The 23,328-nt window shown below is 45.9% G+C and overlaps 1 protein-coding gene across 2 annotated transcripts in view; it reads left to right on the top strand.

Moving 5' to 3' along the window:
• Positions 1 to 22,080, top strand: part of POLR3B (RNA polymerase III subunit B) — a 106,218-nt gene extending 84,138 nt beyond the window's left edge. For both annotated transcript variants that reach the window (XM_046013525.1, XM_046013526.1), the window contains exons 24-28: positions 8,427 to 8,530; positions 9,134 to 9,300; positions 13,961 to 14,074; positions 15,670 to 15,843; positions 20,791 to 22,080. In XM_046013525.1, coding sequence (XP_045869481.1) covers positions 8,427 to 8,530; positions 9,134 to 9,300; positions 13,961 to 14,074; positions 15,670 to 15,843; positions 20,791 to 20,920 — 689 coding nt within the window. In that variant the 3' untranslated portion in view covers positions 20,921 to 22,080. The remainder of the gene's footprint in view (positions 1 to 8,426; positions 8,531 to 9,133; positions 9,301 to 13,960; positions 14,075 to 15,669; positions 15,844 to 20,790) is intronic.
• Positions 22,081 to 23,328: the final 1,248 nt, after the last annotated feature.

Below are 23,328 nucleotides of genomic sequence, written 5' to 3'. Positions count from 1 at the left end.
TTCCCTCACGCTGGGAGTGAACGGTCACACCATGATTCCTGCAGTAATTTGGTTCTGTTTGGGCCCAGACACAGGCCAGAGGAAGAGCAGTGTTAGCCGGACTTCGTTTTCACTCCTGGAAGGCAGGAGTGTCTGGAAATAGTATTTTTACCCACAAGTGGACACATATGTGGGTTCTGTGAGCAGATGTAAAGATCATTTTGATTTAATGAATCATCATGCCTGTTTCTTTTTCCCTCTTGCGCTGAGAGCATCGTGCGTGTTATCTCTGGTGTTCGGAAAGCAGCGCGTGCCTGCGGATTGCCTGATTGTCGTCCCTTGTCAGTGGTTTTCTTTGACGAGACTGTTGTGAGCAAGGATTCCCCTGGTACACGTGGGGTGTGTAGATGGCATTTCCACTCCAGCAATTGGAGGAGACTTCAGAATTACGTTCACAGAAGTTAAGTGTCTGTCCTGCTCAAGCCCGATCAGCTCCAAGGTTGGGGGGCGTCATGAGTAACTGAGGGAGACAAACGTGAAGCGGAGCCCACTCGGCCGTGGTTCTGGGCCGGGGGTTGTACCAGCTCTGGGGGCCGATGGCAGAGGACAGAGCGGGGGGCAGACTGGAGCAGGAGCTTCACACCGAGTCGTTGGGAGCCCGCGTCCATGCCGGGCGACAGGCAGGCAGTGAGGTCACTGACCCGAGAAGGCCCGCTGAAGAACCAAAGTGTTGGAGCAGGAGCTGTTAAAAACGTCACAGCCTCATAAGCAGCGTCGCCTTCCGTGACCTCAGGAGTGGAGGCGCGCAAGCAGCCAGGTGCGGAGGAAGAAGGAAGTCTTGTGTGAAGAGGAAGGTGTCACAGCGGAGAGACGACTCCAGCCTCAGCGGAAGGCAGGAGTCCCTCCCCGCACACTTTTTAGATAAGGCAATTCAGAGACGTGTAGTGCAGTACAGCCCTCCTTTGGGTCTTCCTGAGGCCTGTTCTGTATCTCATCCCAAATGCCGCTGAATCCGCTCCCCCCAAGAAGAGTTGGGCCTTTCATCAAGAATCTCTAGAGCAGTCCCTCTTCGGTAGAATGCAAAATGCTTCCACACACCGAAGTTGTGTATTTGTTGTGTTTGCTTACAATGAAAGGAAGGTTTTGTTCGGTGTGTTTTGATCTCAGCTGGGGAAGTATTAAGACCCTGAAGTCTTGTCCTCTTTTCCAAGTGTTCTAGACCTCTAGGTACCTTTGAAGGACTTTAGCAATAGGCGCACAGTGATGCTGCATGGGCCCAGAACGTGGGCCTAGAATGTTCTTTATGTTTTCTCTTCCTATTGTTCTTCAGTTTGTACACAGAGTTGAAGGTAGAAGACGACATTCACATATAATGTGATTGGAGTCATGTCAAACGAGACTTTTTATTAAAGTCAAAATTACGTATTTTTGCCTCTCAAGCTTTGGTATAAGTTCTGTAGGAAGGGAACTCATCAAAGGCAAACATTTTTATCTTGAGCCTTGCTTTTTCTGATGGTTATTTCATTCATGAGAAGTGTGCACGGATTTCCTGCTCTTTTTAAAAAAAGGAATGTTTAACAGAAATTATCTGTCAGCCTAAGGAGTTCCCAGGTTAAGTTTCCCTTCAGTGTGCAGACAAACCAAATTATATTTCCAGATTTCCTCCTACTTTTGCTACCCTTCACAACGAGGGAGGAAAAAGTGGACTCCTTTGATGTGGGGCGGGGGGGGAAGCAATATATCACTTCCCTGAAAGAACATTTCTCAGTCTCTCATGTGAAAAAGGATTAGCACCTCCAACAAAGGTCCTGTAGATCACAGAATCAGGCAGCAATACCAAATAGTACTCCTAAGGAGAGGAAAAACTGTATTTGAGCAAGAGTGTTTGTCCTGGCAAACAGAAGCTTTTTAATAACTGCAAATCTGAGATAAAGGCCTACGCTCCTCGGAGTCTCCCCGTAAATCCTCAGCCAGTCTAAACAGAACGAAGCTGACTTTTGTTTTAAAATAGAAGTGTAGTCTTGTCAAAATACAGTGTTTTCATGGACCGGCTCCGAGTACCTGTGGTTCCTAAGGATCCCTATTTACGGATAAAATGGTTTGGAAGATTCTTCTTTGACCCTCTCGTGTCAACGGCAGTTTGTTAGAAGGCGGCTTGCTTCTATTTCACGTTGATAAAAGTTGTTCCAAAGCAAACCAAGTTGCTGAATTAATGCATTAAAGTAATTCAGCAAAACAAGTTGCTGAGTTCCTGTATTAAGATTTTGGTTGAGTGTTTATTAGAAGAAAAGGAAACCGACCCTGACTTCCCAGCATGTTACCGAATCCTTACGCGTTTGGTATAAAGAGGCTGTGGGAAGTAAGAAAACGCCAATTCTTGTGTGCCAGAAAAGCTGAGAGGAACGTTCGTTCAGTCAGTTTCGGTGCAAGACTTTGCTTTTCCCAGGTGTCCGTGTACTTCTTTTTCAGGAGTCTGTTTTCCAAAATTGAGAGAATGCAAAGGCTCTGATTGAAGATAGCATCATACTAATGGCACCTCGTACACAGGAGGCACTTGAGGTGCCTCCAGTCCGCGCTGCTCGCTGGAGCTTCAAAGTCTGCGTGTCGCTGGCTCCCTACTTGGCTTGATCCTGCTTGAACGAGAGATTCTAAGTGGGAGGGGAGAAGGGAGCCGATGGAGCGAACAGTGGGAGCCCCGGGGTGAGGGGTAGGATGCCAAGTGACCCTTCAGAATTTTGATCCAAAAACAAATTCTGGGAACTCTTTAATGTGAGAAATCGGGATTATTTTGTCCACATGGACCCCTTAATTGTAAGATTTTTTTTTTTTAATCTACTTTTTTAAGAACAAATTTTGGTCTTCGGTAGCTAGTTAGTAACCCTCTGACCTTTCAGTAAATACCCAACTAAAGCTTTGAAATTAGGGTGTTTAGTGTTTTATGGCCCAGAATAAAAATCTCCAATTCTGTTTCCAAATAGTGTAGCCTCAACACATTTTATTAAGCTCTTGACACAGTCAGCCGTGTGTATTTTGTAAAGTTCCTATGGTTATTGTTTTACAATAGCTGCTTCCAGAAGCATTGTAAGGGTTTCAATTAATCAGCCCTTTGTGTGCTTCAGACTATGCAAATTTATCACATCAAACCATTCAACTGCTCATGGGAAAGCCGTGTAAAAACTGTATTGTCTTCTAGCGCCTCCTCTCATTTAGAGTGATGTTTTAATAAGAAAGCTAATCAAGTTTTCTTATGCATTATTTATCTGTTAACATGTAAGGAAGAGCCGAATTAAAATTATGTCAACCGGGATACGGCAAGAGATGTGATAGATCTGGAAGTGATTCAACAGTTTTTGTCTCCTCCCCTCCCCCTGGGGATTATTTAAGGTGCTGGTGTGAAAAATAAAAGAAGGTTAATTCAATCACTGGAAAGGCGGGAGGGAAGAAAGGAGGAGCCACCTGTGTTCGCCTTCACGTTTTGGATTGAGAGATTTACATTTCTGAATATAGAAAGGCTTATCAAGAGGAGTTCATTCAAAGCAAAACACTTCTTCTTCCTTGATACAAACAGCCAAACTGGAAAGCATTCCCGTTGCTTACCCCTGCTTTCATCACTTAGTCCCTCTTTCGCCCTAGAAGTCTGCAACCCAGGCCTGTGGGTAGTAAAGTTAGTTGGGAACCCCGAACTGCGGATGTGAGATGGTCTGAACAGCCAGGCCCCAGCGAGCTTTTCGGCCTCTCCTTCTGTTCATTAGGCTCGTCTCTGCTTTGCTAGTTTGCTTCCTGCTGAGAGTAATTAGGTTTCTTATATAATAATAATTCCTTGTATTTAGATGCTGCCTTTCTCTAAGGACCTTAAAGTACCTCTCAGACATTAGCTCATCTGTTCTTCTAACACAATTGCCTCGTGAGATAGGTGCTAATTATTCCCATTACAAAGACCAAACAACTAAGGCTCACCAGAAAGTGGTGCTTTCGCTGCAGCCAGAGTAGCACAATGTCACTTGAATGGCAGAGTCAAATTAAGGTCACCTGATTACTTGGTATCCTGCCTTACTTAGATCTGAGAGTCCAGGGAGCAGGAGTTGGTTATGAGCCCTTTGCAGATGGAACCCTCCTCAGTCCACGAACCTCATTAACACCAGTTGTGGCCAAGTGGTCACTCCTTCACTGAACACCCACACTTTTCCGATAGAGGGAAATCACAGCAGCCTTTCACCCTTCATTAGTGCAGAAACTGTTCAGTTTACAGAATAAATAGCCTTGTCTCAGAGGTAATCACCTGCAGAAGGTAAAAGTAGGTCAGTTAGCCCCCGATTAGTATCTTTTCAGGAGAACCTACTGCCCAATCTGTTGCCTCATTTAGAGCATTTGAAGGTGGCACGCCGAAGGGTATTGGTGTTTTCATTGTCGATGCTCACTTGTTTCAATCTGCACAGGACACCTCTCACATATAGTTGGGTCCCGAGCCTCTCCCTGCCCCACGTCCAGCAGGTGCTTGGTGAGGGAGGCAAAGGACTGTCTTCACCCAGAAAACAAAGAGGCCCCTCCTGGATGAGCCTGGGGCCGCTGCACCCATCCAGCGGTGGTTATACGGAGAAGGTTAGACCTGCTACGGAAAAATTACAACAATTAAAAAGTGAAATAGTGTGTTACTCAGATGAGACCAGTTATCGGTGAAAACCCTTCGCTCGTCGGTGCTTATCAAAAACAGCTCTTGAACTAAAGATTTCTTTACAGTTTTCTTCTGCCAGTTGCTGCTCCCCTTCCTGTCTTGACAGGGTGTGAGAATGTGTACGTTTTTCCTTCTTTTTTTTTTAACCTTTTAATTTTTTTTGGTTTGAATTAGGAATCCTAGGTCCATTACACTAAAACTAGTTTTAAAAAAGAGCCAGAAATGACTGGTGAACAAGTCATTTGCTGTTTATAATTAGAAATACTTTCTAAGAATGATTCATCAGATTAACCAAACTTTCGCTGGGCAAACTTATTCTTAAAATGATTTATGTTGTGTTCTGCGAGGGCACGGAAATAGAAATAACAAATTGGCGTTAAGATCCGCCAGTGTCTAGAGCCTGACACAGAGAGGCCTGTGACAGTGGGTCCCCACATGTGCCTTTCCTGCATGGCTTGGCGGTCGGACTTGTGGCGCTAGACTCCCTAAATTCTTCGCCTATACAATTTGAAACGAATATTGCTGTTAATGGAATAATATATTATCTGTTGGGTATGTGCAGAAGCATCCTGCTCATTCTGTGTTCTGGTTTGTCCTCCTTAACCTATTTTCATTTCTTAGAAGGTCCGCAGTGTAGCCTGTGGTCTGATTCCGGGCCGGCCCCTGTGAGTCCCTGACGCGTCTGGGGGCCTGTTCAGCGGGTGTGTTTGCGCTCTGCTGCCAGGAGGTTGTGCTATAAACAATGGGGTGGAGACACCAGCATGAGCCAGGGGATGAAATTTTATTTTAAAATCTGAAATGCTGTGTAAGCATTTAAGGTATGAATCGGTAATTGTTTCAATAACAGCTTCCATTAGATATGGTTTATTTGTAGTCCGTCCTCTTTTCAAGGGTCCAGGGGAGTGTTAACACACTGGAGCGGGCTGCATATCATTTACATTTTTAAACCAGCCTTCAGGGAAAGTGACTGTAACTTTTGAGAGTTCTAAATCTTGGGAGAGATTTGACGCCTCCATCCTGAGAGAAAACTGTTTTAACGTATCACGTGAAAATAAGAAAAGAAACCTTCCTTGGCTTTGATGAAGGCTCTGAATGATTCTGAAACCAAGAAATACCTTTTAAAAAAAAAAAAAAAAAGTCTGGTTGGGAGACCAAGAGCTCTCTTCTCCCCCCTAATGAATTCCGTAAAATACGAACTTTTAAAAATCATCTGTCTCATTTGAGATTCAAGATCATCAAATTCTGTCTAAATATTTTGTTTTCACTTCTAAGCTCATTATGGTTTCTTTGTGTTAACTTGTATTAAAATCTGTCAGCTATGACTGGTCTCATAAGCACAGCCAGCGGACCAGAATAAGTTAATTATTTACTTGTGTTACTAGTGCTCTCCATCTAATGAAATGCACAGCTGTGTTAGATCTGCAGTTGGATGTGTAGCCCCCATTGTTCCGCGAGTCAGCAGAGGGTAGGAGCCCCCGTGATGGAGAGCCCTCAGTTCTTTCTGCTGTTCTGGCTTTCTGTGTCGATTTCATGGATCTTTTATCATTCACTTTCGCACAAAACAAACAACACAGGGCTGTCTGCTATGGGAACCATCTTGGCATATAAAAGGGTTTTCAGAGCCTAAAGTAATTTTAAGTTAGCTAAGATTTCATTTTTGGCTTACAGGTGCCCTTGATTCGGATGTGGCCAAAGCAGTTCCTATAATGGAATGAAAAATTCCCAAAGTTAACTTGTCTGTATTTTTTTTAAATGCCGTGTCAGAAAGAGGCTGGTAGAATTACTTCCCAAAAAGGAAACCGCTACTACATTGTAATCACATTTCAAGCCAAGTTATTAGAAATTTAGATTTCAAGGGAAGGAGCATTGCTTTCATTATAATAGCAAAGTTAAATTGGCCTGATTCAGTGTGTCAACGGAAACTGAAAATACAAGATGCAAATCCCCTCTCTGCTTACCCTCCCCCCATAGGATTCCCTGCTCCCCCCACCCCCCCACCCCCAGCTTCTGTACCTCCTCCTCCTCACTCCTACCTTCTCAAGTTGGGGGGTGGACGCCAGCTTCCCCCTGTGAGCTGCCCCTGAACGGTGCCGAGGTCTTCCTTTGGTTTTGTTTTCAAAGGATCTAGCAAAACCCTCCACGTCCTCACCAGCCAAAGTGACACTCTGTCCAGAGCACATCCCAGGACCGGCCTCCGCAGGAACTGCCGTTTTTAACATTTTGTTCACTGCTACACAATATTGTTGTCGGTGCACCTAGATTTACAATTTGATCTCTTTCAGAGACGATTTCCCAGTAGCCCGAGTGTTTGTCAGATAATTTCAGTGTGGACAAGATGGATTTGGGGAGGGAAGAAAGAAAGGGTCACACACTCGGCTTGATTTAAATTCTGAGATGTTGTAGTTGAATTTGAAATAAACTGAACTGAGTGATTGTTTCTGTGCTTCATGTAGGAAAGCATCCGTTCTTTATGGTAAACAGTACAATCTCAACCAAAAAGCCAATTAAAGCACCTACGTGCTCTTGAATTCAGCACCACAAATCTAATTTTACCGTATCATTGGTAGCCACTAGAAATCAGAATATCAATAACCAATACCGAAATAAGCAAATGGCTTTCTTTTTCTTTAGACTTTAGCTCCTGGCGATTATAACACATCACAAAGATTTTATTTTATTTTAAAACAGTTTGATTTTGTAGAAATCAAACTGAGGAATGAAAACTTTCTGGGAGAACAGTTTCTTCTCAATAGGTACAGATGGTTGATAACTTTATATACAAGGGAAAAAGAATTTGATCTTAGTAGATATAAAAGGATCTTATTTCTTCATCCAATGCCATTGTACATTAGTTTTCTCATTTTAAATTATATAAATTGGGGTTAACAGTCTAAATTATGTCCCTGCCCCTCCTACCAAGAAAAAGAAATCAGAGGCATTAAAAACAACTTAAGCAACAAAATCCCCTACAGGTTGAAGTAATATGAAGGGAGAAAGAAAATACAGTTAATTTAAGAGACAGCAGTGTTCATAGAGCTGGGAGGTTTTTGTTTTGTTCGGTTTCAATTCTTAGAATTTTGCTTCTAATTCTAGTCTTTGCTTTCAAGAACAATTTGACATTTAATTTTCTTGTTCAACTTTACAACTTCCATGAAAGATCATTTTTCTAATGTCTTGTGAGCAATAGGAATTAGAATTCCTTGAGGCCATTTAGGCCCAGCCAGGGAAGCCCTGGCAAAAGCCAGCCCGCTGGCCAGCGCTCTGGTCGCTGTATTAGCACACCAGCCACCCACGAAGACTTATTGTCACAGCTGTTTCAATCCACAGTGGAAACACACCTGTCATTCAGGTGGTTCTGTGTTTGATTGATGGAAGAGTCAGAGCCCTCTGACTTGGGTACAGTAGGTAGCAGATCCCAGAGGAGCGGATGAGGAGAAAACTGCCGCAGCCTAGAAGCTTCGAGGTTGGTGGCAGGGCCGGGACCCTGCGAAGGCGCTGCTCTTGGGTCCCCGTGGCAGGAGAGGTTGGGGGAGCAGTCTGACAGCACCCTCGTGCGTCATGCCCGCAGGCCGGTCACAGGCCGCGATGCCTCTCTGCGGGGACAGCCGTTTTCAAATGGTTGCTCTGGCAGCAGGATCGTTGGAAATTGCTTTTGTTACTCGGTAGAGACTGTAGAGAAGGAGACCGAGAGAGTGGGAGCAGTTCCCGACTGAGTCCTGTAGCCATCTTTTCTGCCGGCATGCTGTACGTGACATGCAGTCTTCTCTTCCCCCAGGTGTCTGTGGCTTGATCGTCCCTCAGGAAGACATGCCATTTTGTGACTCTGGCATCTGTCCGGACATCATAATGAACCCGCATGGCTTCCCGTCGCGAATGACGGTCAGTACGTTTTTCAGAGGTACTGCTTGTAAGGAAGAAAGTGGGCAGTGGGTTTGTAGGCGGTGCTGGCCGTGGGACCCTGGAATTTATTTTCAGAAAGGGCCCCTTGACCCTCTTGCCGCCTGAATAGGTTCCCAGCCCCCGACAGTTCTAGGTTATTTTCCCGTATAGAGGGAGTGTAGAGCGGGTCTGCTGTTCCTTCGAGAGCAGCCTTCTGAGGGAGGAACGTACCCCTCGGCAAAAAGAACCCCTTGAATTGACCCCCATGATCTCCAGTCCCATGGTCTGGCATCCTGGCTCCACCGCTTAGCAGCTGTACGACTTGGGAAAGCTGCCTAACCCGTCTGTCCCTGAGTTCCCTCGTGTGCATCGAGGGAGATCATAGCACGCATCCCGTGGGGCTGTGGGGGCAGGAACTTGGACGCCACGTGTTAAGCTTTTCCAAGGGCCACACAGTAAGAGAGCGATAAATATTTGCTGCTATTAGTCTGCCACTCTTATTAATAGTAGTCACCTTGGTCTTTGCGGGGAGTAGGCCGTACCTAACTAAACAGACTTCCTGGACCATGAGGAGGTGCTCACTTGGGTTGTTCCATCCCACAGGTGGGGAAGCTGATCGAGCTGCTGGCGGGCAAGGCCGGCGTGTTGGACGGCAGGTTCCACTACGGCACTGCGTTTGGAGGCAGCAAAGTGAAGGACGTGTGTGAAGACCTCGTTCGCCATGGTTATAACTACTTGGGGAAAGACTACGTTACATCTGGTATCACAGGGTGAGTGCGTTGGTAGACACTTTAACGAAAAAGTGTGATTTTATTAGAATAAGTGGTAAGAGTCCTTAAAGTGTACTGTTAAGATGAGCTGTGCTCTTGTAAGAAATCAGGCAGAAGAAAATCTAACTTTGGAGGTGTTAGCTACTGCGGTAGTGGCCGTGTTGGCCTCCGTGAGTCTATCAAATCGACACATCGCACGCTTTAACCTCGCTCAGTCGTATGTCAGTTATAGCTCAATAAAACAGGGAGGGAAAGGAAATCCAGATTCACAGAACTGGTAAATTAAGGAGTGGTGTTTTACTGGTGAGGCTGTTATTTTAAAAGGAAACAAGGTGACTTACCAAGGTAGGGTTTCTATGCAACTTTGATTGTATATAATGCAAAATCCCATCGCCCTTGAATTTGCTCTGTATTAAGAGGATGAAGGTCAGACAATTCATGCTCTGATGGCCTGAGAGGCCTGATGTGTGCATACTCGTTCCCTAAGTGTGTGGTGCCAAGCAGGATGGATAGGGTCCCTGAGCTGTGCAGCTGACCAGTGAAATTTGTTATAGACTTACTAAAAAATGAGACAAAAAAATAACTTCTCAGCAGGTCCTACCGTGACTTCTTAACTTGAAACTACAACTCCATATTGTCCATTTCCTACCTTATTTTTCTCTGTAGCGTTCATCCTTCTCAAATACCCTGAGTAATAATGCTGTCTAATACTGTATCTGTCTCCTCTGTGAGAGCAGGGCCCGTCTGTCTTGTTGACTGTTTTATTTCCAGTATCTGCACACACAGGCACTCCATACATATTTATTCAGTGAAGGAATGAGAACAGATTGGTACAAATAGCTCTCACTGAAATGAAGGCAAAGAATGGGTTAGGAGACCTCTGTGAGGTGGTAGGTATTTCAGCGGAGATAGGAAGGGTGAGAAGAATAGACCATTTGAAGACTGATGCAGAGGAGAGGCTGGGTTTGACACCTTCCAAGGGACAGACCTCAGTTCACCTGAGGTGAGGCTGCAGAAGGAAAGAAGGTTCTCACAGGCGAGTGTTGGCTCCTCTCTCCTCTCTGGGGAGAACCGGAGATCCCTGAAATTCTCGGAAATGACAGGCTTTTGAAATTTGACTCATACGTGGTTTTAAAGGATCAAATCAGTTGCTTAAGTTAAGACGCACATTGTATTTTGTTCCAGATAAAACTTTGGGACCTGGTGTTTCTGCTGTTTTACTGAGGCTTCACTTGTATTCAAGCAGTACTGGGCGTGGACCCAGGGCTTGATTTGGTGCTACAGACTATAGTGATGGGATTAAAATGGTCAGAATTGGTATCTGTTAAAAAATACTGGGTGCTGGCTTCTCCAGCGAAGACATACAAATGGCTATCAGACGCATGAAAAGATGTTCATCATCACCAGCCATCAGGAAGATTCAAATCAAAACCGCATTGAGATTCCACCTTACACCAGTTAGAATGGCCAAAATTAGCAAGACAGGAAACAACGTGTGTTGGAGAGGATGTGGAGAAAGGGGAACCCTCTTACACTGTTGGTGTGAATGCAAGTTGGTGCAGCCACTTTGGAGAGCAGTGTGGAGATTCTTTAAGAAATTAAAAATAGAGCTTCCCTGTGACCCTGCAATTGCACCACTGGGTATTTACCCCAAAGACACAGATGTAGTGAAAAGAAGGGCCATCTGTACCCCAATGTTTATAGCAGCAATGGCCACGGTCGCCAAACTGTGGAAAGAACCAAGATGCCCTTCAACGGACGAATGGATAAGGAAGATGTGGTCCATATACACGATGGAGTATTATGCCTCCATCAGAAAGGACGAATACCCAACATTGTATCAACATGGACGGGACTGGAAGAAATTATGCTGAGTGAAATAAGTCAAGCAGAGAGAGTCAATTATCATATGGTTTCACTTATTTGTGGAGCATAAGAAATAACACGGAGGACATGGGGAGGTGGAGAGGAGAAGGGAGTTGAGGGAAATTGGAAGGGGAGATGAACCATGAGAGACTGCGGACTCTGAAAAACAATCTTAGGGTTTTGAAGGGGCGGGGGTGGGAAGTTGGGTGAGCCTGGTGGTGGGTATTATGGAGGGCACGTATTGCATGGAGCACTGGGTGTGGTGCATAAACAATGAATTCTGGTACACTGAAAAGAAATTTAAAAAATTAAAAATTTTTTTAAAAAAAGGAAAAAAAAATACTGGGTGCGGGGATGCTTGAGTGGCTCAGTCGGTTAAGTATCTGCCTTCGGCTCAGGTCGTGATCCCAGGGTCCTGGGATCGAGCCCCACATCAGGCTCCTTGCTCAGCGGTTGCCTCTGTTTCTCCCTCTCCCTGCCATTCTGCCTACTTGTGCCTTTCTCTATCTCTCTCTCAGATAAATAAATGAAATCTTTAAAATAAAATGATCTATCCAAACTATGAGAACATCGATTTCCACAGATGTATCATCACACCTGAGGTGTTCTGGAAACCCACATTATAGGAAAAGAGTAGTGGTCTATTTCGAAAGCGACTCACTGAAGTAGCTGAGGTCCACGTCAAAAATTGTGGTTGTTGTGGCAAAACAGACGGTCTCGGTCTTCGCTCCGCACCCAGAAATAACGCAGAAGTTGACCAGAAGATGCGCAGAACCAGTGACTGACTTTGGCCTTCTGAACATGATTTCACTGAAAGATTTGAATGGGTCATGCTCTGCTTCCCACAGAGAGCTTTGCGTTCTGTCTCCAGCGCCTTCCCCTGTGCCCCAGCTGGTGTTCTCATGCCTTTGCCAATTATCTCAGTGGCAGAGTTTGAGAAACCCAAGTTTAGCTTGTCAGCTGAAAGTTTCCCAGAGGGCTTGCCAACACATTTACCGACCAGCTTCATGAACCCTTGCCAAATTCTTGAGTATAACTAGGAGAGAAAATGGCACGTGGCTGTCTTCAGTGGGTGGAGTGGCATTAGGGGGCAGAGTTCCTTAGATTGTACCAGGAGCAGCCATACTGAGAAGGATTGGAATCCTCCATGATCAGAGCTGGGAAGAACCTTGGTCTGACCTCCTTGTTGTACAACTAGGAAAACTGGGATAAAGAGGTCACGTAATGACTGCGTGACAGAGCTGGGACAGGAGCCGTGTCTCCCAACACCCTGTCCATTGTGCCTTGCACTCTGCTCTGTGTCTTCCACGAATCTGGCTGTCTGTAAGGCAGCACAGTGGCTTGAAGGCCGCAAACTCCTGTGCGCGCGGTGCTGAGCGTGGTGTAAGATGAGGCCGGCAAGCAGGGCCCAAGTGCTCCTGTGCTCCTCTGCTGGGTCGCTCACTGCCTTTGCTCCCTCCGCTCGTGCTTCATGCCGTGGCCTAAACACACTGCCTGTGAGCCAGGGAGGGCCCTGGATTCCCTGCACTGCTCACCAGCTCTGATTAACCTCCCTGACCCACTGGGCCTATTCCTTCCTCTTAAAAAAAAAAACCTGGCAGGATGGTGTGTCCCTCCCTGGATGGTGTATGGACTAAATGGCACAGGGCAGATTCCTCCTTACTTTTGAGGATTTTCCGGGGCAGGTAGATTTTTTTAGAGGTGTGAATCCCCTGCCTGCTGTCACTCCAAACTAAAGAAGAAAGGTTTCTTTTGTCAAAGCTGTGAAATAGTCACTGTCTTTTACAATTCTTACTACAGTTTTTGGTTCATTGAGTCAGCTGTGTTTTAACAGACCTATACGGGGCACCAGTCAGAGCCAGGCAGGGTCGCTAGCGCTGGAGACAAAGTGCTTACCCTGAGGAGTTTGCTTCTGCTGGGGAGATGGGCAATAATGAGGGAAATAATAACTGTGTTATCATATCAAGTGGTGGCAAGTGCTCTGACGAAAATAAGACAAAGATGAGAGTTGAGATAGTGTGGGGGCTCGGTGATGGGGGGTGAGAGGAGAACGCCTCTAGATAAGGTGATGAGGGAAGGGGAGGTCTCTGAGGAGGTGAAATGTTTGATAGCCGTGTGAATACCTGGTGGAAGAATGTTTTAAAAACAGGAAGTGCAAAGGCCCTGAGGCAGACAGGTTTGCTCCATTTGAGGAGCAATGAAGAGACTGGTGTTACTGGAGTAGAATGAGCAGTGGGGAAAGGGAACAGGGCATGAGTCAGAGCTGGGCAAGGACCAGACTATGTGAGACCTTATGGCTGTGATACAAAATTTGGGTGACACAGATTCTGAGTGTGGTAGGAAACCTTTGGGAATTTAGAGCAGAAGAAGAACCTGCTATGATTTACATTTTAGAAGGAATCGCTCTGGTTTGTCCTGTGTAGGACAGATTGTTGAGGGCTAGGAGCGGAAGCAGGGAGAGCAGCCAGAAGAGAGTCTGCGGGGGTCCAGGTGAGAAAGGACGGCAGCCTGACTAGGGCAGGAGCCGTGAAGGAAGGACCGTTCTGCCCATAGGTTCTCACCACCTATTTAAGTTTTTATTTCTTAAGTAAACAGGGTGTCTTCTAGGTATCCTTGGTGTTTTTCTGTTTCATATCTAGCCTTTCTATTCAATGACCGAAAACCCTTCTCTCTCACTCATTCATAAGCCTGTTCTGAAACAAACAAGGCCCTGCCCGTGAGGAGTCCTGGAGAAGGCTGTCTCTTGTTAGCCCAAACCTGGTTTCTTAGCCCAAAACTCTGACCTTTCTTTCAGCGAGCCCTTGGAAGCCTACATCTATTTTGGCCCAGTGTATTATCAGAAACTGAAGCACATGGTGCTGGATAAGATGCACGCCCGGGCCCGGGGACCACGAGCTGTTCTTACTAGGTAAGAGAAAAGCATTTACAGAAAGAATTTCGAATGTATTCGAGTCTACCTTGCATTCCCCAGATACAGCAATAAGCAGACTCAGCAAAGTTTCCGTTTCCCTGAGATGTCAAAATTTGAAGTGTTAGGCATCTACAAAAATCCTTTATGTCTGGTTAGCATGAAACAGTAGCAGCCAACTAAAAATCATTGCACGGGCACAGGAGGCCCGTCCCAGGTCTTGCCAGTGGTCGCCTGACCACTGTTTACAAATGCGGGCTTATCAAAAAGGTTCATATGTAAGAATGTAGACACACTTACGTCCCCACCACATATGTACACGTGGGTACATCTGCGTGCTCCCGTGTGTACACAGAAAACACATGCATACATTATTTGGGAGCCCAAGCCAGAGCTGTGATTTTCTAAAACTTCTGTTACTGGAGCAGAAGGCACCCGTACCTGCACGCACATCTGAACGAGCTCCGCGAGGTCCACGCAGGCCGCACTCACCAGGGTGTTCTCAGCTCCAAGCACAGTGTCTACATGTTGATGAATGTGTGGGTGTAATTGTTGGAGAGGGAATGACAAATGCTAAGTGTCCCATGTTCTTAGTACTACATTTTTCAGTTGGAGAAGCATAGCTCAGGGTAGTCGTTCTCCACCATGAGCAGTTTTGTCTTCCAGGGGACATTTGACTATGTCCAAAGGCATCTTGGGATGTCACAGCTTGGGGGGGTGGGGAAAGGACTCCTGGCATCTGGGGGGTGGAGGCCAGGAATGTTGCTGAAGACCCTGCAGGGCACTGGGCAGCCCCCACCACAGAGAATTACCCAGTGCAGTGGGGGCTTTGCTCCAAGATTGGGGAACACGGGCCTTGGAGCCAGCCAGATAAGGATGTGAGCTCCCCTCCACCTCATGGCTTTCCGTGAGCCTTGGACAGATCGCTTAGCTTCTCATGGCTTCGGTTTTCTCAGACATGAAGTAGCAACAATAATGCCCACTTCACAGCATTCTGGGGAATCTCCAGTGTTCAAATACAGAACGTGTATAGTGCCAGTGCCTGGGGGATGCTCCAGAAATAGTCTGTTCCCTCCCTGCTCTGCTGATGCTGGCTCAGATGTTCCAGTACAGGGGAAGGGTGGGGCATGAAGCGGCAAGCATCCGAGTTTACTTTTTAAAACCAAGGGAAAGGTGTAGATGACTCAGTCCCGTGACCACTTAAAACTGAGCACACACACGTGCCTGTTGAAATGGTAGACATACATGTGCTCCAAACTACAGAAGAGAGAAGAGAAGTCGAGATTCTCAAGGCACCGGTGAGCCCAGCAGTGAGACCCTACTGGGGTTAGGTTTGAGGGGAAGGGTTTATTGTTACATCAGATAATAGTAATCATTTATTATTACCACTTAATAACAGGAGCAACAACTAAGGAGGCTCTTTGGGAGCCTTAAATTTTACAGTTTACAAATGGAGCCCAGGGGCAGGCTGGGCGGCCTGCTCTAGGTCCCTGACCGGTAAGTGATTTGAATCCAGCCCTGCGCTCATAGCACGGGATGCTGCCCCTTTGTTGGTTTAATCTAATAACAACACATTTGTCGGATTTGTTTCAAAGGCAGCCCACAGAGGGTCGATCTCGTGATGGCGGTTTGCGTCTTGGAGAAATGGAACGTGACTGCTTAATCGGTTATGGAGCCAGTATGCTTTTACTGGAGAGACTAATGATTTCAAGTGATGCCTTTGAGGTTGATGTCTGTGGGCAGTGTGGACTTCTGGGGTATTCTGGCTGGTAAGTGGATACCATATGTCTCTCATACACACACCTTGCCTCTTAAATCACAGCTCACGAGGTGACCCTGGATCATACCCACATACTCTCCAGCCTTCGCCATCCACGCATTCCTGGAATTGGGGATTTTCTGTATACCTGTTTTGTTCGTCTGCCTAATGTTTGCTTTCTACACCACTGGAGTTTAAATACCCAAGGAGCACGGACTTTGTCTTCTTTTTAATATTATCTCGAACACCTTTTATTTCACTGTTCACCTTTGAAAAATTCCTCGCCCATTCATTGTTAGGTATGAGAAATAGAGCATTTTGTAACTAGAAACTTTTTTTTTCAACCTCCGTAATAATCAAAGAAATACAAAGTTTTGTTTTTTTTTTTTACCTAATCTCAAGTGAGGTCTGATTTTTTTTTTTTATTATGTCCAATTAGCTAACATACAGTACATCATTAGTAACTAGAAACCTTTTCGAAAACATTGGGTTGAATGCCGTTATTTAACCTTAAATCCCAAGAGCCTGGTTTGCTGCTGCAGGACATATAGCAAGTTGGTGCCGAGCTAGGCCCAGGACCTGGTATCCTGACCCCTTACCTGTGCTCTGTCTGCACAGCAGGCTGCTTTATACTCGGACTGTGAATTGCATCATAGTGGAGACGAGGTCTGTCCCAGTCATTCACTCAACAAACAATTTCTGAGAATCTGCTAAGTGCCAGACACTGTTCTAGGCTCCAGAATACAGTGGAGAATAAGGCAGATGAATGGCTTCTCACAGGGCTCTTCTCTTCTAGGTCATTCTGACTACATTTGCCTTGTGTCCCCCCTGCTTCTCCCTCCTGGGACCTGGTAGATACTTAGTAACAAATAATTACCAGACAACACTGACCCTGTGTATGGAGGATTACTAGTAGGTAAATTGTGTAAGTCATAAAGCTTACAATTTCTGTGCAGAGTTCAGTACACAAAGGCCAGCCTAAAAGGTAAAGCTCCATATTTGTTGGTTTGGTTTGTGGGGGAGGAGCACTTCTCCTTGCAAGCGTTCCACCCTACAGCCAAGGAAGGGCTCCTCTGCTGAGGGTTCGTCATTTCTGGGGCCCTGACTTACCCTGGAGGCAGGAGGGCCTGTAACTGATGAGGCTCCACTTACTTTCTACCAGAGATGAGGTCTAACAAGGTCTGAAGCAGGGGCTGCAGGGACAGGAAACAGCCTCAACTCCCTGGTCACCCTTCCCCTGCACTCCCAGGCCCCTTCCCCTAGGGAGGCACCATCCCCTGGAGGATCGAATTAGGCGCAGATGAGCCACCCTTTCGAGAATCTGAGGGCTGCCTGAGCCACCTTTTCCCCACTGCGTCTCCCCTCAAAGCCTCCTTCCAGTGAGAGTCCCAGCTCCCTGTCGTCCTAAGCCTCCAGTACCTTGGTTGAGTAAAGCAGATCAAGAGAGTGAGTGGGCCTCTTAGAATAGAGTGTATACCTTGCCTGGCATATGACAAAGTCTTTGAGCCCATGACTTTATGGGTTTTAGTGTAGAAGAGGTGATGAGACTTGGCTGTGAAGAAGTCATTTCATTTAAAAACGAAGACGAGAGGTGGCCATTCGCAGTGCGTTTCTTTCATAAGGTTGCGGAGGTGGGTGACATGATTCTAAGCATTAGCCTGGCTTTCTTATGTCAGGGACTGGGCTGGGGGTTTCCATTCTGAGATGTCTGTTCGCCTTTTGAAATGCATATTGAATTTGCCCTTTATTGTCCTGGCTGTGTCACACAGCAGCCACGCAAGTGTGAGAGGAAGGTGCCTGGGACCTGTGCCACTGTGCCTACGTCTTCCAATTTGGCACAAGGATTTTTGAGTCATTTACTTTGAAAAGATGGTACAGAAGAGTCATTTTATTAAAAATAGGGATGATGAAACTTAAAATGGATTTCCTTTTCTTCTCCATCCCCTCTGCATTTTCTCCTGTGCCTCCCCCAAAAGAGAGAGAGAGAAAGCAGCAGACCAGATTCACTCACATACTTTGAAAACCTGCCCCTCTGTTTTGCTGACTATTCAGGGAAACCAAAGAAAGCAGTAATCGATCTCAATATTATTGTTACATTCATAGCTTTTTTCCTACTTCGTTTCTGTCTCATTTAGAGATCGTGTGATTGGCAGTGCCTGATTTTGAAGCTCGTGTGTTCCGTGTGTATTGTGTTTGAGATCCTTTGAAAGAGGGCTAAATCAGGTTACATGGTTTAAGGATCTTTACTGTAATTAAACCGACCTGGCTGTACTGTGTCTGGTGTTGAGTGGCCTGCTCATACCCTTGTTGCCAACAGAAAAAAATCCTAATCCAGCCGGGTAGTCTAGCAGCCTCCTTGTGCAGCTCTCGGTAGAGGAGCATAATGATGCTGTCCTTTGCCGTCATTACCTGGGCGTGTGTGCCGGGCGGTGTGGGAGGGAGCACAGGCGTGTGTGGGAGGAAGTGGCTCTTTAATGAACAGCACAATGGAGGCTGAGTAATTAGAGCAGTTCAGAACCTTGAAACTGGCCTTTTGTCAGTGATTTGCACATTAGTAAGGCATTGCTATGGGGATGTTTACAGCAAGACTGTTGTTGTGCAGGAGACATGAAGGGCATAAGTCACAAAAGAGAGGTCCGGAAGGAGAACTGCAGAGAAAAGAAGATCCCTATTAAGATAATTAGCTCGTAGAGGACATTTTACTGGACAGTCATTTCTCATGTAAAGCCACAGCCGCCTCTTTTTGCTGCCTTTACCCTAGAAAGTCAGTTTATTTTATTGTTGTTGGGTCAAGTTTCTTTTGAAATCGTTCAGACACAGGGTGAGATAATGTAATAGGTCATCATTTATATGTGTGTTCTATATGTAATACATATTTATATGTGTGCATGTATAATAATGTGTTGGAACATTTTAAATGGTGAAGAAATGTTTAATAATAGAGGTCAGTGGGCTTTCCAGATTGTGAAACCTTCAGTAAGCTTGGATTAAAGTCACAGAATAACATAGAATCAGCAAGAAGTTGCTTCCGATAAAACCATTCTCCAGTTTAATTAAAGCACAGACATGATTCCTGAATGAATTAGGTCAGCCAAGCACATTAAAAACATAGTTCTTAAATGATAATGCTTTAGCGAGGTCTTGAGGTACAGTCTTCCAGGAAGAAGTCCTTTACCGTGTGGCTAGGACTGTGTTGATGGGATCGAGCACCGCCAGTGTGTCCTCGGCTCCTGCAGGCCACCCGTCACAGGGACCACCACACCGCGCACGCAGGGCTGTGCTGACTCCTCTTTTCCCCGTTCCCTTCCCAGGACGTTCACATCTGTAGTGTCATTCACCACCACGCCCAAATTCTTTGTGCTTTAATTTTCGAAAATAACAAAGGCTTGATTTTGCTGATTCCAAAAATGATCCCTGCGCTTTTATAAAGTATTCAAAGTTATTTTTAAAAAAGAAAGAATAAAAAATATAAATTGTCATATTAATTCTCATCACCCAGAGGTGGACCACTGTTCACATTTTAGTGACTCTTTTTGAGACATCTATTTGCCCAATAGTTATGTAACATAACCCCCCCCCCCCGGTTGTTTTTTCTTTCTTTAATAATGAACTCTTTGAAATTCTGATAATAGCAGCAAATAGGAAATACATACTCACCAAAAAAAAATCTTATTACATATGACTTTGGGGGCTTCATATATTTACAGGAACCCATCTGAGGACCTCCTTGGGGTCAGGCTGTTAAGCAAACTTCTTTTTTCACTCCACAGTGTGTTCCAGACACCTTATTTCAATAAATATGGGTCTACACATCACGTTTAATGGCTGCACAGCATTCTTCTGTATAAACATCACGAGACTAGTTCCCTCCTGGTCTCAGCAGTCTCCCGCTTTGTGCTGTTCTAAACACTGTGAACATTCTCTTACCCTCATCTTTGCCACTTTGGTCGCACATTTATGCACATTTACGTTGTTACACGTACTGTCCTACTGCCCTCCACACTGGCCTTCCCCTCCGGTCCCCACTCAGCATGAATCTTTCTAAGCCCCGGTTGGTGTTCCTCTTGCACTCATTCACCCCCACTGTTGACTGGGAGGGCCTGGTTTTCCGCCCAGGTCTCAGCTGCCCCAGACTCTTGAGGTGTAGGGTGAGGTCCTCTTTGGGTCTGAAACTCGGGAGGATTGTTCACTTCCTCCCACGGGACTCTTCGTGAGTTGTAGACACTGATGAAGACCTGGGTTTGGCCACCAGCTCTTCCTAAAACAAGAGAAAAGAGGATCCTAATTGGAATAGCAGATGTATTGGTTAGGAGCACGGACTGTTGCAGGGGTTAAATGAGAATATATGCACCCGGGGGAGCACGTCGTAAGTACAATAGCTTCTCCTACTAGTAGAAATCGCCAAGCTTGAAGAGCACTGGAAAAATAAATAGCATTTGGTTGGCCACCACGTTCTCTGTGAGAGTCCTGTGTCCCCCATCACACTTCCGGTGTCTCAGTGACAGACCAAATTGTAATTGTTGAGTGTCTTACCTTGAAGAGTATAGTATAATGGATTTCTATCAGGTACATGGAGAGTGAATCGATTTTACAAATTTTTGACATTGAGGAAATCTAAATCTGAGTAACTTGGAGATGGCTCAGATTTCTGGGCCTCACTCAGAACAAGTAAATGGGCAGGTGTTTTGCATTTTAAAGAGGTCTAGAAAATGGGAGTAAGTGATTAAAAGTGCGAGCTTTTAAACCTGCAGGAGCGATAGTTGTTGTGCTTTTTCCTTTGCCTCCCTTGGATGCTGCTTTTTGGGGAGGGTGGGGGGGTGGGGCACATAGGTACATGTTTGATAGCGAGACTGAACGCTGACAGATGGAATGGAACGGGTAGGATGGTGGCGGGAGCCGTGCGCAGGCCTTGTTTTCTGAGCGATCGTCCCTCTAACACGTGCCAACTTGGTTTCAGGTGCCATTACTGCAAGTCATCCTGCCATGTGTCCTCCCTCCGCATCCCGTACGCCTGCAAGCTGCTCTTCCAGGAGCTGCAGTCCATGAACATCATCCCCCGCTTAAAACTGTCCAAATACAATGAGTAAAGACGGAAGAGGTCAGCATTTAAAGAGAACCACTGAGAGGCCCAACACAGTGGAAAACAGGGGATTGAGGACCACGTCTGCTTCTGTGACTGATTCCCTCGACGGCCCCCCTCAAGAAAGAAAGATGGGAAGGCTTTCTTGCCCTGCGAAGGGACAACGCAGCCTTGATCCGCGAGCCTCGGGCTATGGGAGACGTGCCGCCCACACGGACCAGGATTCAGTCTCCTGTTTCTGGGCTGAATGTGCTTCACAAATGGACATGACCTAAAGGAGAAGCAACTTTTACTTATGTTCTGGTATCTTGAAGTCTACTCATGAGAAAGATCTTCCTCCTTCAAAAGACATTTGGTGTTAAATTCCTCCATGGTGCCTTCCCGGCTAACAAAACGCAAAGACTCTTTGGACCCTGAAGGGTATGAAGTGTCTCTTTGAATGGTTGGTGTGGCCTGTGGCCCTTGTGGAGGTGGCTGACGGGAGCAGGGCGCGAAGGGAGAGAGCTGTGGGAAGCCGAGAGCAGCGGATAAAGGGATGGCTTTCCTACCTAGTACTGTGAGATAGAATAAATTCCTACCATCTTAAGCAGGTTTACCAAGGATGTCCTCTTTTCTTACAGACTTGATTGCTACTCTTTTGAACCTCCACGGTCAGACCATGCAGTAATATTTGTTGAACATCTGAAAATAATTCCATGGTGCTTTGTTTGTTTGTTTTGGTCCCTTCCATTCCTGCCAGGATGTTAGCTATGCATTTTCTTTTTAATCTGATGACCTTCTTCACTTTTAACTCTAATTTGTTCTTAATTGTTCTACCCTGAAGACGGAGAACAACTTATATTAAGGATTGTCTGTAAAATAAGTCAGAAGAGCTTGGAGTAATGGTCTAAGGCTACAGTTCCAGCATGTCGCATTGACTTGTTTCACAGAACATCAGTAGGTATCAGACACCATCAAGAAGCAAGCTCCAGTATCGAATAAGGTTTAGAAACTGGATGTAACCAAGGTAAACGTAGCAGGAACTTTTTCAAAGCCTTTATTTACCAGGCTCCTATCCTGAGACTCCTCCAAAAGAGGGATGTTCTGGGAGCAAGGCTAGTCATTGCCTTGAGAACTCAACCTCAACATCACTTCATTTACTTCACAATAAAAAGCTCTAATTCAGAAGTGAAAGTCTAGACACTTAACAGGAAAAGCAGAAGGAATGAGGGACATAGCGTAGGTGAACGGGCCTTCCTCAGCCATCAGCATGTGTCTCCGTTCATTTCAGGGGCTCGAAAGCTGTTAAAGAGGCAGAGGGGTTTAAATGCTGGATCTTTGGTTTTGCCACTGTTCCTTCCTTTCTAGTTCTTAAAATTGATGGTGCCTTGGGACGCTTGGGTGGCTCAGTTCGTTGAGCATGCGACTCTGGATTTTGGCTCGGGTCATGATCTCAGAGTCATAGGATCGAGCCCCAGGTCAGGCTCCATGCTAGGCGGGAGTCTACTCAGGATTCTCGTTCTTCCCCTCCCTCTGCCCCTTCCCCCCACCCCTCCTTTCCCCCACTTCACCATCACCCCCATTCATACACTTGCTTTCCCTCTCCCTCAAAAAAAATTGATGATCCTAAGGATTGCGCTACTGGACACTGTTCTGCACAACGTGGGCCATTCGAGGGGTTTTGGCTATTTCCCATCATGGGACAACTCCACGGACCCACTTTGCCGGGGACAGGGGGGCAGCCGGTGCACACTTGGAGGGCCGGTATGGGAAGAATCTATGAGGCCTGCATCGTTGATCATTCTGTACCTGCCGTGTACTGAGCATAGAAATAGAGCAGGACAGGGCCCCCACCCAGAGCTCCTAACCCAGTGAAGGAACCAACAGTCAGGGCTAGGAATTCACCCTGGCGGGGCTGAGGGAGCTCCTGAGTCACAGGTCACCTGTGCTTCAGAGACGTGGAAACACTGCACAAATGGGAATATTTCCTGTCTCTGGCTGCAGAAATGGAAGCACCACGTGGCTGACCCCCAGGGCCACACCACTGAGGGAACAGCTTGGGCCTCGAGACCAGGCTTCCTGACTCTGAGTGCTTTGTTTGGGCTCATCCATGATTGCATTTTTCATTCACCTAATGTGACTTTTTTTTTTTTTTTAAACTCAAGTGCCCCTGAATGGTTGTGCTTCTTAAACATCTTTTTTTTTTTTTTTTTTTTTTTTTTTTTTTTCCCAAAAACCATTCCAGGCAATTCTGATTGTTTTGAGGAGAGTTGCCTCTCCTTCTAGGAAATTCTCAGTTCTCTAAGTTAGCAAGATCTGGGAAGTGTGGGTTCCAAACTGTGACATCCTTAGAGGAAAAAACTGTGTCAGGTCGATATTTCAGAAACCAGCAGATAGGACATTTGAATAGGTGTTTGACTCTGAGAAATACTATAA

Source organism: Meles meles, chromosome 7, assembly GCF_922984935.1.
Source record: "Meles meles chromosome 7, mMelMel3.1 paternal haplotype, whole genome shotgun sequence".
NCBI lineage: Eukaryota > Metazoa > Chordata > Mammalia > Carnivora > Mustelidae > Meles > Meles meles.
Note: the sequence above shows the minus strand (reverse complement) of the source record. Positions and strands in the feature narration are given on the sequence as shown.